The sequence below is a fragment of the Rhinolophus ferrumequinum genome, chromosome 8 (assembly GCF_004115265.2).
Source record: "Rhinolophus ferrumequinum isolate MPI-CBG mRhiFer1 chromosome 8, mRhiFer1_v1.p, whole genome shotgun sequence".
In the NCBI taxonomy this organism is placed as follows: Eukaryota; Metazoa; Chordata; class Mammalia; order Chiroptera; family Rhinolophidae; genus Rhinolophus; species Rhinolophus ferrumequinum.
In genome coordinates, this window is record NC_046291.1 from 82,651,483 (window position 1) to 82,670,744 (window position 19,262).

The 19,262-nt window shown below is 35.6% G+C and overlaps 1 protein-coding gene across 15 annotated transcripts in view; it reads right to left on the minus strand.

Annotated features, from left to right (window-relative positions):
- Positions 1 to 19,262, minus strand: part of R3HDM1 (R3H domain containing 1) — a 169,811-nt gene that overhangs the window by 6,315 nt on the left and 144,234 nt on the right. For all 15 annotated transcript variants that reach the window (XM_033112141.1, XM_033112151.1, XM_033112147.1 and 12 more), the window contains 3 exons: positions 10,018 to 10,121; positions 7,794 to 7,966; positions 1,576 to 1,720 (listed from right to left, as the gene is read on the minus strand). In XM_033112141.1, the coding sequence (XP_032968032.1) occupies positions 1,576 to 1,720; positions 7,794 to 7,966; positions 10,018 to 10,121 (422 nt within the window). The remainder of the gene's footprint in view (positions 1 to 1,575; positions 1,721 to 7,793; positions 7,967 to 10,017; positions 10,122 to 19,262) is intronic.

A 19,262-nucleotide genomic window follows, 5' to 3' on the forward strand; every position in this document is an offset into this window, starting at 1 on the left:
TCGTTTGAGATCCTTGGCCTATAAACACTGCAGTTTCATCCATAGCAATCATGTTGCAGAGCTGGTATTTAGAAAAGTCGATGCCATCAACGAAGGACTTGAATGCAAGTGCACGTTTAATAACTTCAGTATCTTCCAGCTTGAACAGTGTTGTCGATCTTAGCGACAGTTCATATCGCTGAAGGAAGCCATCCAGCCAGTGTTGCGATGCTTTGAATTCTTCTGGGGATACTTCTAACTGTGGTGCCATTGCAAGGGCAAATGCTTGAATATCCGCCCTGCGCACAACCAAAGCCTTTGCTCTCCTGTCAGCAATCCATTCACAGATGATGTCTTCTAGCTCAGGAAATAATGGTTGCCGACCTGATCCACACTTGCGCTTCTTAGCATTTCCCTCGTCCACCTGTTGACTGAGGTTATCATACTCTGCTCGCCATTTTCGGACCATTCGGAGATCCAACTTCTTCTTTTTGCAGAAAGCCGTAAGATTTTTGCCCCGGGAGTCCTCCACGATTCCTTTCTTGTACTCGATGGAATAGCTCTTTCTTTTTGCACTCATCTTGTCTGGGGGTCAAAATATTATTCCCTTTAAATCTACCATTAAATCAATTGTTAATTGAAGACTTACGAGACAGGAATGGCAACAAAAATGATGACAGTTAAGAATGATGGTCCACACAAAAGCGACGAAAAATTGCAGGCACCAAAATTCAGAAAATGTTTCTTTATTTCACACGAGTGCATTAAGTACATCTGTAACAACACACGACGTATTGAATTATAAAGATTCATATTAGGCACAACCACGTCCGTTCATTATCAAGTACGCACGTTATTTGTATGTTGTGTCTGGACTACAATTGGTCACTTGGCAATAAGTCTCGAGTTCGTCTGTTTATGTAGGCTTTTACCTCTCATCCAATGGCACCCGTTTGAGTATTTACAAATACTTAATTATAATTTATCATATCATTTAAGTATTAATGTCAATATCATTATTTATTTATATTCAGTTATATATTATTTTATAATTCAATACGTCCATCGTGTGTTGCAAAGGACACATACGTCCATCTGGCTGACGATCTTAACTGGGGCTTCTTTTTGGGGTAGGGCTTATAATTACGAGCATCCTGAAAAATCATGCTAGGGCTTATTTTCCGGTTAGGTCTTATTTTCAGGGAAATACGGTAGTAACGCCTCAATAAATGCTTCTTAAATAAATTTCTGAATTAACTCTTGATATATATTACTCTAATATAGAAATTAGAAATATGGAACAAATATAGAATACTGCATATTACTACAATAGAGGAATGGAGTCTAAGGATATGTTAAAGTCATTTTAATTCTGTTATGTAAGTAATTATCGAATTAAGTAATTACCAAATTATTAATTAGTGATGAAACACTAAGGTTAGGAAAGTACATGGTAATAAACAAATATACCCAGGTGGAGGTAAAAATGTCGTCCTATGGAAAACTGAAAGGTAGCAGTACCAAGTAAATCACAAAATTGCTGAGATTGATGTCTTAAAATTGTATGAGGCTGTGACTGGTTTTGGGCACACTTACCTTGCCCAGGGATAAAAGGTCTAGAAAAATGGGGTATGATGGAAAGTGGCGGTCCAGAAGGACGGACAGCTTTCAGGGTGGATAGCTGAGCTGGTGCTGGCGACTGAGCTGGTGAAGTAATGGGGCTGCAGAGTTGAGGGCTGTGCTGCAATTACATCAAGAAAATGCGTTAGCAGTTTAGACAGGCTTTTTGCAAATTTCCTTTTGCACAAAAAATTTTATTCTTTCTTTTTACAAATATGTACTTGTTATACTATTGCAACATATACTTGTTATTAAAGGAATTAAAACACTATAGAAATTTATAATTTCCAACTCTCAAACATATGCATAGATTGTTTCTATGCATATGCATCCATACATCTATGTTTTACAAAAATGGAAATAGACTATCCAGTCTATTTTTGAATCTTGCTTTTGTGTCTTGACAATAATGTTGTAGATACTTTTCCATGAGAGAATATTTACATCCACCTTATTTTTTCACACTAATTATTTTAACATTTAATTTTTAACAATTCATCCTGAAGAACAGAGCAAAAATAGTACAAAGAATTCTCAGACTTCCCAAATGTTAATATTTTATTATACTGGTTTTCTCTCTCTGTATATACTATTATTTATTCTGAACTATTTGAGAATTAGTTGGTCATGATACCTATCTATCCCCAATTATTAGTGTCTTATTTCCTAAAAATAAGACAATTTTCTTACATAAATAAATACAGAATTGTCAAAATCAGGCAACTAACAATACGATAATATTATGTAATTACTGTAATAATAATATATACATTTATTATTATTAATATATACATTTACTGTAATAATAATATATCATGATATACATTTGGGGAAGGAATACCAGAGAAGTGATGTTGTGTGATCTATAAAGTTTATTCAAATTTTGCCAACTGTCCCACTAATGTACTTTATAGCAAAAAAAAAAAAAGAAAAAAAAAATCCCCTTCTAGTCCAGAATCCAATCTAGAACCAAGTGCTGCATTTATTTGTCATGTTTCTTTGATATTCTTTAATCTGAAACAGAAACTCAGTCTTTCTTCTCTTTCACGACTTTGACATTTTGAAGATCAGTTATTTTGTGAAATGTTCTTCAATTTGGGTTTGCCTGCTGTTTTCTCATCAAAAGGTTCATGATATACATTTGGGGAAGGAATACCAGAGAAGTGATGTGTCTTTCTCAGTGTATCATATGAGAAGGAACATACTGTCGATTTGTCATCACAGTATTGGTGATTTTTTATTTCAATTACTTGGGTAAAGTGAAGTCTCCCAGGTTTCTCCATTGTCACATTACTATTTCTTCCTTTGTAGTTGTAAGTGTCATGGGGAGATCATATTATCTGCGAACAGAGATAATTTTACTTCTTCCTTTCCAATTTAATGCCTTTTATTTCTTTTTCTTGACTAATTGCTCTGGGTAGAACTTTCAGTACGATGTTGGTTGGAGAAAATACTTTGTATGATATACCTATCTTTTAAAATCTATTGAGATAATATGTGGCCTACTATACAGTCTATGCTAGAAAATGACCCATCTGCACCTGAGAAGAATGTGTATGCTGCTGTTGTCATCCGGTAGAGTATTCTGTATATGTTATGTTTGTTAGCTAATTTATTGTGTTTAAGTTCTCTATTTCCTTACTTATCTTCTGTCTGATTGTTCTATCATTATTGAGAGTGGGATATTAAAGTCTCCAACTTTTATTGTAGAACTATTTCTTTCTTCAATTATGTCAGTATTTGCTTCATATATTTTGATGGCCTTTTATTAGGTGTGTGTTTCTAATTGTTCTAGCTTGTTGCTGTATTAAAACTTTTATTGCTATATAATGTCCTTTGTATCTTGATAACACTTGTGACCTAAAGTCTATTTTGTCTGATATTAACATAACTACCCTTGCTCTCTTTTGGTTATGATTTGCATGAAATACCTTTTTGCATCCGTTCACTTTCAATCTATTTGTGTCTTTGGAACAACAGTGAGTTTCTTGTAGACAGCATATAGTTAGAACATGTGTTGTCCCTACCGTTTTTGGTTGCTGATGTTACACAATTACATTTTTATACATTGTGTGTCCCAAAACATAAACTAATAATTCTTTTAGATGCATCAGTCTCTTAAATTATATAGAAAACAATGTGGAGTTACAAACCAATGTTCTAATAATACTACCTTTCAGATAACTTTAAAAATATATATTAGTCTCTTAAATCTCGTAGAAAGCAAAAAAGTAGAGTAACAAATCACTGATATGATGCTAGTAGCTTTTATAATTGCCCATGTATTTAACTTAACTGCTTTATTTATTCGTCTGGCTTCGTATTACTGTCTAGTGTCCTTTCATTTTACTTTGCAGGACTTGTTTGAGAATTTCTCACAGGGAAGGACTCAGCTTTTACCTGGGAATTCTTAATTTCTCCCTCTCTTTTGAAGGAAAGTTTTCAGATGTAGGATCTTGGTTGACAATTTTTTTTTTCCTTTTAACACTTTGAATATATTGGCTTGTTGCCTCTAGCGTCCAAAGTTTCTGATGAAAAATCTGCTGATAATTTTTTGAGGATCATTTGTATGTGACGAGTCATTTCTCTTGCTGTTTTTAACATTCTCTGTCTTCATTTTTCAAACGATTGATTATAAAGTGTCTCAATGTAGGTCTCTTTACGTTCATCTTAGAGTCTGTTAAACTGCTTGATATTTATACTCATGTCTTTTATCAAATTGGGAAGTTTTCAGCCATTAGTACTTTAAATATTCTCTCTGCCCCTTTTCCTCTCTCATCTCTTTCTGGGACGCCCACAATGTGTATGTTGGTCCACTTGATATTGTCCCACCGGTACCTTAGGCTCTATTGCCTTTTCTTCATTCTCTCTTCTGTCTCTTCCCTAGACACGATATTTTTCATTGTCCTATCTTCAAGTACTCTGATTCTTCCTTCTGCCTGTTCAAATAGGCCACTGAATTCCTTTAGTGAATTTTTTTCATTTCAGCTACTGTATTTTCAACTCCAGAATTTATTTTTGGTTTCTTTTAGGTTTTATCTTGATTGATATTTCCATTTTGTTCACACATTGTTTTCTTTTTTGTTTTGTTTAATTAAAGTTTATTGGGGTTACAATTGTTAGGAAAGTTACATAGATTTCAGATGTACAATTCTGTACTCTATCATCTATAAATCCCATTGTGTGTTCACCACCCAGTCAGTTCTCTTTCCATCACCATATATTGGATCCCCTTTACCACACATTGTTTTCTTTTTCCACATCTTCTTTTAGTAGTCTGAGCATCCTTTATATAGTTGTTTTAAAGTATGTCTAGGAGATCTGCCATAGATCTTTTTTTAGGGGCAGTTTCTTTTATTTTTTTGATTTTAATTTATTCTATTTTTCCTTTGAATGGGCCATAATTTCCTGTTTCTTTCCTGTGAGGATTCTTTCTTATTGAAAATTGGCTATTTGAATCTAATAACGTGGTAACTGTAGAAATCAGAGTCTTCCCCTTTCCCAGGGTTTGCTTTTCGTTGTTGTTATTGCTTTCTTTTATTGATTGTTGTAGGCTGTTCCTGTGTGAAGGATCAGCCTGAGGTGTAACCTTCTTCTCAGAGCTTTACAGAGCCTGTGTCTTTCCCTGGGCTTGTGTAGTTACTTTCTAATTCTTCCTATATATTCAGTTCCTTTTGAATGTCCTAGCCCTTAATGTCCAGTTCCAAAAAAGGGTTAAAAGAGAAAAACAAAGGGAGGAAAAAAGGGCACTAGCCTTTTAAATCCCCACAAAGATGGAGGGGGGCAGGTTTGCAACAATGTGGGAAGGTGCAAAAACAATGGCACTGCCTCTTTGTGTACACCTCTGTGATGAGTAGAAATCCATGATCAGAACACAAATCCTCTGTATTTGGAGGACAGGGTCCTTTAGGCCCACCGTGGCTCCCAGAAGCTGCTCCAGGAACATGTACACAGCTGCCTCTCATGGGGTTAGGGGGTAGGGGATGGGTAGCTACTACTGTGCTAGGAGCTGAAATTGACTGAAATTACTGCTATTGCCCAGGCTTTCTCCTGCCAGTTGCAAGCCTTCTAGAATAGATTCTAGAGTTCCAAAGTAGTTACATCAGACTGATTCTGCTGGTGCAATTATTTCTAGGTGGGGAGACAGATTCTTTGTGCTTCCTACTCCACCTCGCCCGAATCCTCTCTCCTCCAGTGATGATTCTTGCCTGGTGATTTTCTTATTCCATCATTCCTTCTATATGTATCCGTGCACATTCTACCGTAAAAAAAGAGCTTCACACTCTCCTCCTTTTATTCATTTGTATCAGTAGGGCCTCGTGGATTCTTATTTTATCCGATGGTGATTATTCATTTCCTAATTATTTTATTATGCCCAAAGCTTTCAAGCCTGATGCTATCCTTTGATACATCCCCATCATTCTTTGGGTACTTCATTACTTTCTGGCACAGCAACATGTTCCAGGGTCATCTTGTACTTTCCCCGATTGAACCCAGGCAACAGTCATTTCACTAAGCAGCCCTGGTTGCTTTTAGTGGAGAATGGAATTTAGAAAGTACCAGCTGGGCAAGTTGGTGTATCCCATTATTTTTAGTACATACACTTAAAGAGTTATTTTCCTAAATGGTATAGTAGTTTATTCAATCAGTTACCTACTGCTGAATATCGAGACTATTTCCAGTTTTTCAGTGTTACAAAAGGGAAGAAAGAAATATCCCTCAACACATATGTTTTGTACGGTGATTCCACAATTTTTACTGCACAAAGTTCTAGAAGTAGATTTATGAATCAAAGGTTATGGACCTTCCACATTTTAAAAAATGTCACTAAACTGCACTCCAAAAAGTACTGCATCAATTCATAATACCACCAAGAGTATACAAGAGAGTTTGTAACTAGATATCTCTGTCAACGCTGTAAATTATCCTGAATTTTCCCAATTATATAGATAAAAAACATTTTAATATTTTCACCTGTTTAAATGCCCAATGGCCATTTATAGTTTGTGAACTAGCTTATAAGTGACCTTTGACTTTTTAATTCTGTTATGATTTTGTTATACATGTTGAAAATATTTTTTTGTTTATCTTTTAAAAAAATTTCAAAAACTTTTTAATGCTGTAAACTTTCAACTATATAAAAGCGACAATGGACAAGTATAACAAACTTCTATGTACCCATCATCTAACTTTGAATGTGATTCCCCTGCTTTTTCCATCCTAAAGTATTTAAAGCAAATCTCAGATGCAACATTTCACTTGAAGATATTTCAGTATATAAATATTTCTAAGATATAAAAATGATTAAAAAAAAACCACTGTTATCATACCAAAAATTAACATATTTAAATATTGTCTTTTTTGCTCAAAAATGTCTTTGGATTGCTCAGTATCTAAGGAAGATTCATACATTGCATCTGATTTTTATAACTCTTCAGTCTCCTTTAATCTGTAACAGATTTAGCCTTCGTTTCAAAATGCCATTTTTCTGTTTAAGAAGTGGGGTCAATTTGTCCAGTACAATTTGTCCAGTTGTTTTTTTCTCCCCCCGCTTTCTCGGTTTTCTGTAAATTAACAGCTAGACTTAGAGGCTTGATGAGATTTGGGTTGAATGTTTGTTGACAAGTACATCACGGGACACTGTATATTTCCTCTACATCACATTAGGAACCAAACGATGTTTGGTCAACCTACTTTTAGTGATGCTACAATTGATCAATTGTTTAAAGTGTTGTCTGCCTAATCCATCCATTTTTAAGTTCCCCATAAACCTTTTCCTGTTTTTGGCATGTGCTGATGATTTTTCCTTGATCCCTGATTTTAACGGGATTCTAAAATGGTGATTTTAAATTCCACCATTGCTTTTACATTTAGTAACTATATTCTATGATGAAGAACATTCCCTCATTAACTTTCTGGTTACAGTAAAATATAGTTTGTATGGAAAAGGTAGGATAACTACTTCATTCTTTTTTTTTTTAATTACATTTTAGATCTAATTTACCTTCTGATTTTTAAAAAAGCTTTTTGAGCATGCAGAAGTTGGGTAATAATATGTAAATACTGAAGGAAATTGCATATAAATAGTCAAACGTTTTTACTAATCTGTTTTGAGATTTCAAGTTCACTGTCAAGCCTTTTAGGTCAAACGTCTGTGACTAAAATATTGAAAGTTTTAAAATTAAGCATCTTACCTGAACAATATTGTCTACATTGCTAAATTCCACACACTTCTGTCCTCTCTGGTGATCACAGTAATACTTGTTTTGTTTCCACTGAGGGGGTGAGTGGGCACGAGACTGTGGATTGTTTGGTACATTGAGCTGCATCATCACCATTCCTCCACCAGGTGGCGGAGGTGGCACAGCTGAAAATCAGAAGTAGGATGCTGCAATCAGTATACTTGAGTAATTAGCTTTGGTGATGTCTTTAAACACCAAGATAACGGCCATAATTGTACATTTCTGAACAAAATTTTACTATTATATATGTAAGGCAGATTTCAACTCTAGTACTTCTTGTTTAAAAAGGCATTAAAATTGACTCTGTAGACCTAAATGTCTCACTTATCCTAACAATAATAGGTTTATAATTACTCAGGGAAGTCCAATTATCTACTACAGGAACTAGTGGAGAGTATCACAATTGAGATATGATTTATAAAAGTACTTAATTTTTTAAATGAATTAATTTTAAACGGGCATTTTTCTAAATACACAAATAGAGGAGTTCTGGGAAAAATTAATATCTACAGAAATGTTGACATACAGTAAAAAGTCTTTTTTTTTTCAAGCAGTGGAAAAGTTTGGGACATGGGAATTAACAAAGCACGATTTTAGTACCCTGAAATGTCCTATGACTGGGAAAGTTATTTAACCTCTTTTATTGTGTTTTCTCATCTGAAAAAGGAGGCTAGGAAGATCTCCTTGGCTGACTTTAAAGATCACGTGTAACTCTGCTAAAAAAACACTCTGCTAACTGTACGGTAAGGACAAGGGGACTCCTGTATCTACCTTCTTAGCTAATTTCTTTCTCTCATGTAGCAAGACTGTAGCACCACTAGTATTAGGCTTGTACTTTGCCTGCCACACTCTCCACTTCAGTGCAAGGTAAGGGAGGTCCTGTGACCTGTCTGCAGGCCCACAGTTTGCACTGCAATAACCATGGCAGTTTCCAGTTTCCTAGAAATAGAATCAGCCTGACCTGGCTGGGCAAACCACAGAAGGGCTGACCACTCAGGGACATCTCAAAGTTCTCAGCCATGCAGACCATGCAGGATGCAGTCACTATTAGTCATTTACTTGATGATATTTATTATTTCTGTTTCTCATAGATGACATAACAAATTACTCCAATAAAATATGGTGTTATGAGAAAAGAACTGTTTAAGACGCTACAGAAGGAGAGTAAAAGAGGCAACGAACTGTTTTAAGGACTGGGAAAACATTTGTAGAAAAGGTAATTTTGAGTCAAAATTTAAGGATGATCAGGCTTTTGGCAAACAGAGAACGGTGGATAGGCATTCCAGGCAGAGGGAAGAACAGTTACAAAATATCTTTGGTGTAAGAAAGCATAGTATATACTGGAAACATAAGTATAAACAGGAGGCTAACTTGCTAAAGAGTCTAGAGAATCCATAAAAATTCATTCAGAGGAATGACATGAAGAGACTTTGTTTCAAAACAGTAATTTTTGAACTGTTTGTATGTGTGTTTGTGCGTTAGTGAGGAGAAAAGTTGGGTGTAGGGGAAACACTAAATAAGCAAAACACCTAAGAGATTACTACAAATAAGACTTGAAAAGATTGACCAAAAGGAATTGCAGTGAGGAAGGAAAGAAGGTAGCAGATTTGAGGAAATGGTGATGGCATGAATGTGAAAGGGGAGAATAGAGACAGTTAATCATGACTTTGAAATTTATTTTAGTCCCTAGATAGAAGGCGAGGTAAAGAATGCAAGAAGAGGGAGAAATATTAAATCTAAAGTGCCTTTGACACATCTGGCTAGGGATGTAGCAGGCATATATGGCTATATGGTCCTGTCTCAGCGGAAGTAATATTTGGGAGGTGTTGGCAAAAAGCTGCCTAGGAGGTGGTTGGATTACCTAGGAAGAGCTTGAAGAGCAATGACAAACTGCCTAACAAAGGATCCTAAGAAACATCAATATTTATGAGGCAAGGAAGGAAGAAGAGCCCGAGAAGGAGACACAGATAGCAGTGTGGTAATGGCAACGGTAGAAAAGGAAGAAGTGGACTGAACCTTTTAACTCTGACTTTGCATGGCATCCTAAATAACCTGGGTATATCTCAGCACCATAACAAATTGAAAACCTTTTTCTAGAAATGCCTAAGAAATTCAATTATTTCTCAAATGGACAAACCATTATCTTTTTATTTTCCCCCCAATTATCTATTCATACCTGCACACTGGTGGCTTTGAAGCTGCTGGGAATTGCATGGTGAAGTAGTTCGAGGAAATTGTACTTGTTCTGATCCTGGATGTTGCAAGTAACCTACGGATGAGCTATGGGGAGGGAAAAAATCAAACAAACACAAAAACACAGCACAATGAGATGGAGATGACTGTAAAGATACTTTGAACAAACAGTCCTTCATATTTATTTAAATGAAATATTGGTTAGCAGTACAAGTCAAATGTAACTCTTTTCTTTGTGAGTTATAAATGATTACCTTTTGGATAAAGTCTCTTATGTTTATGGCAATAATACTGATTTTTTAAAAACGACGAAAAAACTAATTCCATTGCTCTTACTCTTTTACAACTTATTCTAAACATGCCTTTTGTATTGTTCAAATAATGATTTAAAAAAGAAAAAACTAACTTACTAACTTTACAAAATAAAAAGATAATTTATTTGGATGTCACAAAGCTGTATTTTAGAAGAGAATATGCAGTTTGACAATGCTGAGACTCAGAAAAAAATAGTTTATTGCTGAAAAATGTATTATCTAAGAATAAAAGAAATAATAGAACATGATTCTGACATATTCTAAAATAAACACTGACATAAAAAAAGGCTGTTAGTGTAAGTTATTGCCGTATTGTTTTTCAAAAGTGAGTCCTTGAGACTAACATACAATTTATCATAATTATGTCTGAAGTTTTCTCTTTTTAGCAAATTCTTTCAGGAAAATAGTTTCAAATCAGAGAGTGATACTATTAATTCTTTCTGGGAATTCTCAAGTAACCAGCAATCTTAAATTATACAAAACATCCTATCAGTTACCATTCATTTCTTCATCATTTAAATAAACTTTCTTTACATAGTATTATTTCTTAATCTAGCTTTAACAACTTTTTATATTCACATCTCATGTAATTACATTAAAAATACTATGCTAGACGCAACTACTGAATTACAGAGAATACAGGGAGGCATGTTTAACACGATGATGATACAATCAGGAAAGTCCAGACCATGGGACGCTCCACAAGACAAATGTGTTAAAAACATAAGCGTTATTTGTGGGATAGTTGGAAATATAAATACCAACTGGAATTTGATGTAACTAAGAAATTAACTGTTAATTTTTTTAAGATGTAAAATATTGTAATTATGTGGGTTTTAAAAACACTTTAGAGATACCTAAAACTGAAATACTCAAGAATGAAATGATACAATATCTGGAATTATTTCAAAATCAAATGGGAGGATGAAGAAGTAGTTTAGCTAAAAAGAGATTATTGGTTAATAACTGTAGAAGCTAAGTGATGGGTACATGGGGAGTCAGCACACTTCTGTTTACATGTATGTGTATTTAAAAATGTTCACAATAAAAAGTTAAAAAATGATTCTCTAAATTCAAGGTGACAATTCTTTAATTAGTAAGGATTAATAAAGTTGTTTTTTAATGGATAACTCAGCGTGTTTCAATGAAAGGGAAAAAGAAATGTAAAAGGAAGATTTCATAAAATGATTTTTGGATCATATGACAAAAATGTAAAAATAGTACTTTCTGAAATGGATGTTACTTATGATTAGAATGCATTTATGAATATTAGCTATCTGTGGAAATAATACAGCTTAAGACATGGTTTGTAAATGCGCTGTTACTGGGGAGAACAGAAAATTTCACCATAGGGTGAAAGGAATTTTAGGTTCTGTTCTAACTGGGACATGTGCCCTGGGTCATGCAGTGCCCCTCACTCTGACCTAAGCACATTCTAATGACCCACTTGAGTGCTGAGGCATATGGGTGACAGGAAGCCACCCTGAGTAGAATATTCAGATCATTGAGATGAATGATATACCCCATACTACTAAACTATAAATAGTTACTTCAGTTTACCACTATAGTGGGTTTTAGTTTTATAGTTAGGATAAGTTGGTTTTCCAGCACTAGATTATTCTTTAGGTAAATGAATTACACAACTCAGTTCCAAGTCTCTACTAATCTCTCCCAACAGACAAAAAGACACTTCAAGGGACACAGAGTGGGCAAGGAGCAGCCCTCGTAAGTCTCTTAAATGCTCTATTTTCAATTATCATCTAATATGCCTTCTACCAGGGCAGAACTATAACACATTAGAAAAAAGAAAACCATAGCACTCAGCTTTTAAATACCACTCTCAGTTTAATAATATTAATACTTATAATACACTCAAAAGATAGTAACTTCAAAAACTCCTTTGGGGCCGGCCTGGTGGCTCAGGTGGTTGGAGCTCCGTGCTCCTAACTCTGAAGGCTGCCAGTTTGATTCCCACATGGGCCAGTGGGTTCTCAACCACAAGGTTGCCAGTTTAATTCCTCGAGTCCTGCAAGGGATGGTGGGCAGCGCCCCCTGCAACTAAGATTGAACACGGCACCTTGAGCTGAACTGCCACTGAGCTCCCGGAAGGCTCAGTTGGTTGGAGCTCGTCCTCTCAACCACAAGGTTGCCTGTTGGACTCCCACAAGGGACGGTGGCTGTGCCCCCTGCAACTAGCAACGGCAACTAGACCTAGAGCTGAGCTGCGCCCTCCACAACTAAGATTGAAAAGGACAACAACTTGACTTAGAAAAAACAAAGTCCTGGAAGTACACACACTGTTCCTCAATAAAGTCCTGTTCCCTTTCCCCAATAAAATCTTAAAAAAAAAACAGCAAAAAAACACACAAAAAAACACCTTCTCCTTCGGAAGACAGGATGAAAAAAGAAAGGGGGACATTTTAAAGTAAAACACCAGGCCTAATCCTTGAAGAAGTTCATATTCTACCCTTGAACAGAAAAATATCAATTTCATGAACTCATTTGGTCCCAAATTTTCTGAAAAGTCCTGACTTAAAACTATGAATGTGTAAATTAAAACTAATTAATAATATCAACTTTCAAAAGTATTAAACATTGCAACAAATATTAATCTGGCCACTTATACCAATTTTCTGCCATGCTTTTTAGGAGCTGCTGCTTCTCAGAGTAGGGAATAGCCTAATTGCTGCAAAATGCCTCTCCAGGATCTATGGAGATTGATAAATGACCTGATAAAATACCCAAGTTTCTTCTGGGTTTTCTACAATGTTCACTTTAATCCTATAATGTTCTATGATAATTCATAAGTAGAAATTCCTCTTTCCTCCAGTAATTTCATTTTTACTGTATTTTGGAATCAAAGCCATGATGGAAAAAATTATAAACATATTACATATTTTTAAAACCAGAAACCTACAATAGTCTACCAAAGTGTGAAGAATTAAAAAAAAATGTCCTGACCTTTCATGAATACTTAAAATTGGCCTTTTAAGGGGTAGTACTGTTGCAGTTTTGATTAGATCATGGTAATCTATCTAATATACATAGTATGAGTGAAAACTAATGCTTGGTATTAAGACATATGCACTAGATAGTGTGACGAAATTCAAGTGACGTTACATTGCTATCTATTTTAATGGCTTTTGACATTTAATACCTAGTGGAAAGTACCAAAGATTTTGGTGTCAGAAGGCAGCACAGGTTTGAGTCCAAACTCCACGTATTTGTTGTATAAGTTTGAACATGTTATTTGAATGAGTTTGGACATATTATTCGAATTTCAGTTCTTTCATCAATAAAACATGTGATTAACATCTGTCTTACCAAACTATGATAAAAGACTTGGTCAAATAATTCAAAATACAAATAATCAAATGAAAAAATACACAACTTCGTTAATAATCAGAGAGTCAAGTTAAAACGAGGTATGTCACTATTTATGAAACATGAAAACAATAAAAATAAGTCACTTGGTCAAAATGTAGCAAGGACCTTAAAAACACATCTCTTCTGACCTATTAATTACCCTCTAAGGACTCTATGCAAAGGAAGAAATTCAAGTTGCCCGCAAGATGGTTCAATAAAATGAAAAAAAAAATGTGTATGATCTATATTTTCCACAACAGGTTAACTAAATTATTGTATATTCATAAAATTGAATATTATAATCATTAAAAATTATATTTAAAAAGAAATTTTTAATGACAGGAAAACACACTATAACAAATGAACAAAATATATACAACAAGATCTCAACTATGTTAAAACGATAGGTTGGTGCAAAAGTAATTGCGGTTTTTGCAATTATTTTTAACTTTTTAAACTGCAATTACTTTTTCACCAACCTAATATATAGGAAAAGAAAAAAGACTGAAAGAAAAATATTAACATGACAACAGCAGTCAACTCAGGGTTGTGCAATATGGCTGATTCTTGATAATTTATACTTTTTTGTATTTTCCAAAAAGGCATGCATGCATTTTGTAATTATAAAAAATAAACACTAAAAATATCCTATGAAAACTGCCTGAAGAGTTCCACTTTTAAATGTTGTATCAGGGTTTTAACTTCAACTAATAATCTGAATCTCCTTCAGAAACCGTAAGCAGATGTCTGAGTGTGGCCCGAAGATAGTTCTACTGATTTTCTGCAGTATCAATCTTCATTTAATTTAAGGGTCAGATGCTTGCTATCTGGATGCTTTCCAGGCTTGCTGTCTTTGTAAGAAAAATATCAGCTTTCTGCCTTATGATCTTTTTGCAAGTCAAGGTGATTTCCACCTTATATATTTTAGTGATGAGAGTATCTATTTAGGACAATATGAACTCTCAACTAATTAGACTTTGACCAAACTACATGCTCAATTAATGATATGAAAGGTCGAACAGAACTTTTATTGTACAGTACTTTGGGTTTTCCCTTAAATGCAAATGGCGATTTTGGGGGGGCTTTCCAGTTAAATGCTCATATTTATAGAAATATTCATTTTTAGTTCAACTATTACCAAATATGAAATACTGAAATATTACAAAAAACTGAACAGATTACAAAACAGAGAAAATCGGTATATGAAAGACAAAACAAAAAAGGAGTAGGGACATCTGGGATAAGACTGTTGCTTTCATTGAGCACTGAATCTAGCTATGTGTTTCCTGGCAGCTAAGATAAAACGGTGAGCCCAGAGGATCATACAACTCTGCCGGGATGAGAAAGGAAGCAAGCATTTAGGCTTATGGCAGGTGCGGGATTACAGACACATCCTAATTGTATTTTATGATGAATTTAAAGCATGTAGTCAATTACAGAGGAATCAAGTCTTTGGATACGAGATATGAAACACAGTTCAGATTTTACTAGGAAACTTAGGGGCTGGGATGGAAATCTTGCCGGAAGAGAGGATTATTTCCTAGTAGATAAATGAGTAGGATGCAGAAGTACCTGCAGCAAAGATTAACATTTTCCTTAAAAATGAAGTTCATATTTTTCAAGTATTTGTATGACTCCCAAGGGTCTACACTACACATTTCACATAAATGATGCCTTTGGCTTGAGAACTTTAAAGGCAGCTATTATCAAACAAAATCAACGACAAAGATATCTCTGGTGCTCCTGGGAGAATGACTGATTATTGAGAAGGGCCATATTCTGTCCGGCACACTAAGATGAACTAGTTGTCATCAAGCAGCTGTGTTTGTGGACCTGTTGGATATATAACTTTAGTAGCTCAAGTAGTGGAAAACATCTGTCAAACAGTAATTTTAGTTTTAGTAAAACTGAACCTAAGCTGCTCTTTTGGGCAATAATTTGGCTACTTATTAGGTCTGCTCCTTGAGTGAGACCATAAATTGCCATCGGCACCAAGGATGATGCTCACACATCTGCGTGCGACAGCCAAGGAACAAGCATCCAATTCCCCAAACAGCTTAATCAAATCTTTTCAATATAATTTCAAAAGATAAGATGCTAAAATACTATAATTTCCTAATTTTAGAATCAAAATTTCACCTATTAGAGGCTAACTTCTGGCATGACAGTATAAGTTCTGTTGCCCTGTACCCCAGTGAAACCAGTGCAAACTATCAAAATACAATTACTTAGAGCCTCTGGAAATGATCCTAAGGATGAGGAGCAAAGAAGAACATCTATAAAAACCTGGTAAGAAAGGTGAATCTGGTATTCAAACCAAGACTGCTCCCTCTCGCCCCACCCCAGCTTTCGCCAGGTGCAGAGGCTACTGCAGATAGCTGTAGCCAGGAACACAAAGCTCCCTCTCCCCGCAGTACCCAGGCAAAAGGCTTTCTTCCTAGGAGGAGTGGCATGTCAACTTTCTCATCCTGCCTCCAAGTACCTGTTGCTGAAGCTAAGTCCAGGGCTAAGTGAGACTCCTAGTCGGGACCTCCTTCTCCCCCAACCTCTACTTGTGGAAGAGGTCGACTGTGGGTATGACACGCTGAGAATCCTGGGGCCCGGGCATGATAACTTTTGCCCCAGTTCCTGAAGTGGTGCTTCTATGCCAGGAGAGGTAAGCGGAAGATCCTGGGCTGTGGTCTCCTCACCTTCCACCAAATGCTCAGCTCATAGGAGAGGGTGCCACTTTGAGAGAAGCTTACCACTGTCCCTATCGCCAGCTCCAGATACTTGGCTCAGAGATTTTTCTGGGAGAGAAAACAGGCCATAAAACAGATAGCACCTAATGTCTTCTGAAAAGAACCGTCTTTAGTTGCAACAGAGAGGGAAGAAGTTCAAGACTACAGGTGCTCTCAAGAACAGTATAGGTTATAGGAAAGCCATTTGGGAGGTGAGTCAAGATTCTGGCTAAACTGTAGGCCTGTTAGTTTGAAGGAGGGAACCAGGTAAAAAGACAGCTAAAAGGAGCCTTCCTGAGGTCAGAATAAAAACCAAATACTGACCCCAAAAACTTTTCCTTCAAAGGAGCCATATTTTAACTGGATTACTTTGTAGAGCAATTTACCAACCAGGGCACTGTTGAAAACAACAGAGCAATCACCTGGCAGTTAGTGGAGTTTAACAGTTGGGTGTTGTCAAGGAAGAGAGGGAGAGAGTACTGCCAAAACCACTGTCATCCCAGGACGAATGTGATAATATCCAAAGCTTTTCCTGCTTGAGAACAACAGCAGAGGCTGAACATTTGGAGGAGGTGGTGGTGGTTGTGGTGGTGAAAGGGAGGTTTAAATAGACTTCACTAAAATAAACTTAATTTGACTTCACTGCCTGTGAGAAAGAACAGATTTGTCACATCAGAAAAAGACCATAAAGTAGCCATTATAAGCATGTTCATGGAACCAAAGGAAGCCACGGTTAAGGAAGCAAAGAAGGAATGTTGCATTAACAAATACAGAATATTAATAGATAGAAATGATTTATCTTGAATTGATAGAGATTATGTAAGCTGAAGAACAGAGAGGAAAAAAATGGATAGAAATAACAGTCTCAGAGAAATGTGGAGCATCATGAAATACACCAACACACGTTAATGGGATTACTGAAGAAGAGAGAAAGGAGCAGAAAAAATATTCCAATAAATAAAGGCTGAAAGCACCCAAATTTATTGAAAAACAATAACCTATTTACCCAGGAGCCTCAAGTAATTCTAAGCAGAATAAAAGCAAAGGAATTCAAAGACACATCACAGTAAAAATGCTGAAAGTCGAAGAGAAGCAGCAAGAGAAAAATGACTACTTATAATGGAACCCCAAAAAGATTAACAGTTGATTTCCCAGTAGACAAGGTGGAGGCCAGAAGGCAGTGGGATAACATATTCAAAGTGGTCAAAGAAAAACAACAACTGTCAATCAAGATTCCTATATCCAAGCAAAGCTAATCTTTCAAAAATGAAGGTGAAATAAAAACTTTCCCAAGTAAACAAAAACTGAGAGAATTTGTTGCTGGCAGACATATCTTACAATAAATAATAATTAGAATCCAGACAAAAAGATAAAGACTACCAGTGTTATGGACTGATGTTTGCACCCCCCCCATTCTTATGTTTAAGCCCTAATCCTAATGTGATAATACCTGCAGAAGGGCCTTTCAGAGATAACTCGGGTTATAACTAGAGGTCATGTGGGTGGGCTCCTGGTCCAATGGGTTTGGGGCTGTTATAATAAGAGACATGAGAGAGTTTGCTCTCACTCTCTCTGCTTATACATACTGAGGAACGGCCATGTGAGCAAACAACCAGGAAGTGGCTGTCTGCCACCCTCGGGGAGATCTCTCACCAGATACCAACTCTGGGCACCTTGAGCTTGCACATCCAGTCTCCAGACAGTGAAAAAATAAATTTCTGTTGTTTAAGCCACCCAGTCCATGATATTCTTTAATTATTATTAGTTTCATGTGTATAAAACAATGTAATAGTTAGACATTTCACCCCTCACAAACTGATAAACCCCTCCCCCAATCTATTGCCCCTCTGACATCATATATAGCTGTTACAGTTCCACTGACTCTATTATTCCTTGTGCTGTACTCCCTATCCCGTGACTATATATATTAAATTATAGTTGACATACAATATTATTCAGCTTCAGGTGTACAGTGCAGTGGTCAAGCATTTAGACTGTTTTGTTACGGCAACCTGAGCAGACTAATACAACCAGTACAAGTAATTATGTAATTTATTGAAAAACAAGTAGTAAAAAACAGTAGACATTCATATTTTCCCTCCTTTTTTCTAATTGATTTAAAAAGCAACTGTATAAAGTAATGCATATTAATGTAATGTTGGGCCTATAACATATAAAAATGTAATATATTTGCCAATAATAGTACAAAGGAGGTGGTAGGAGCAAAACTGTATTGGGCTAATGAAACAAAATGCATACAGATGATAAGGACATAATTAAAACAACGTATTGTGTTATAACATTAATATGTATAACAATAATACTACAAAAAGGGGGGAAAGAGAATAGAGCTCTTTAATTACTGGAATTAAGCTAGTATAAATCAGCAGCTGATTTGGATTAAGACATATATAGTAAATTCTGGAGAAACCACTAAAAATACTCAAAAAAGGTAAAAAAAATTGTGCTTGCTTTGGCAGCACATATACTAAAAGGTAAAAAAATCATCAAAAAAATTAAAATGTTACATTAGGAAATATTCACTTAATGCAAAAGAAACCAGGAAATAGAGGAAGAGAGAAACACAACATGTGAGACAGAAAACAAAAAGCAAAATGTCAGACATAAGTCAACTTCATTAACAAAAACATTAAATGTGAATGGATTAAACAATTCAATCAGAAGACAGATTGTCAGAAGGATAAAAAATGATCTAACTATATGCTGTCTACAGGAGACACACAGGCTTAAAATAAAAGGACAGAAAAAGATATATCATGCCAACAGTAACCACAAGAAAGCTGGAATGTGTTGATATCAGACAAAAT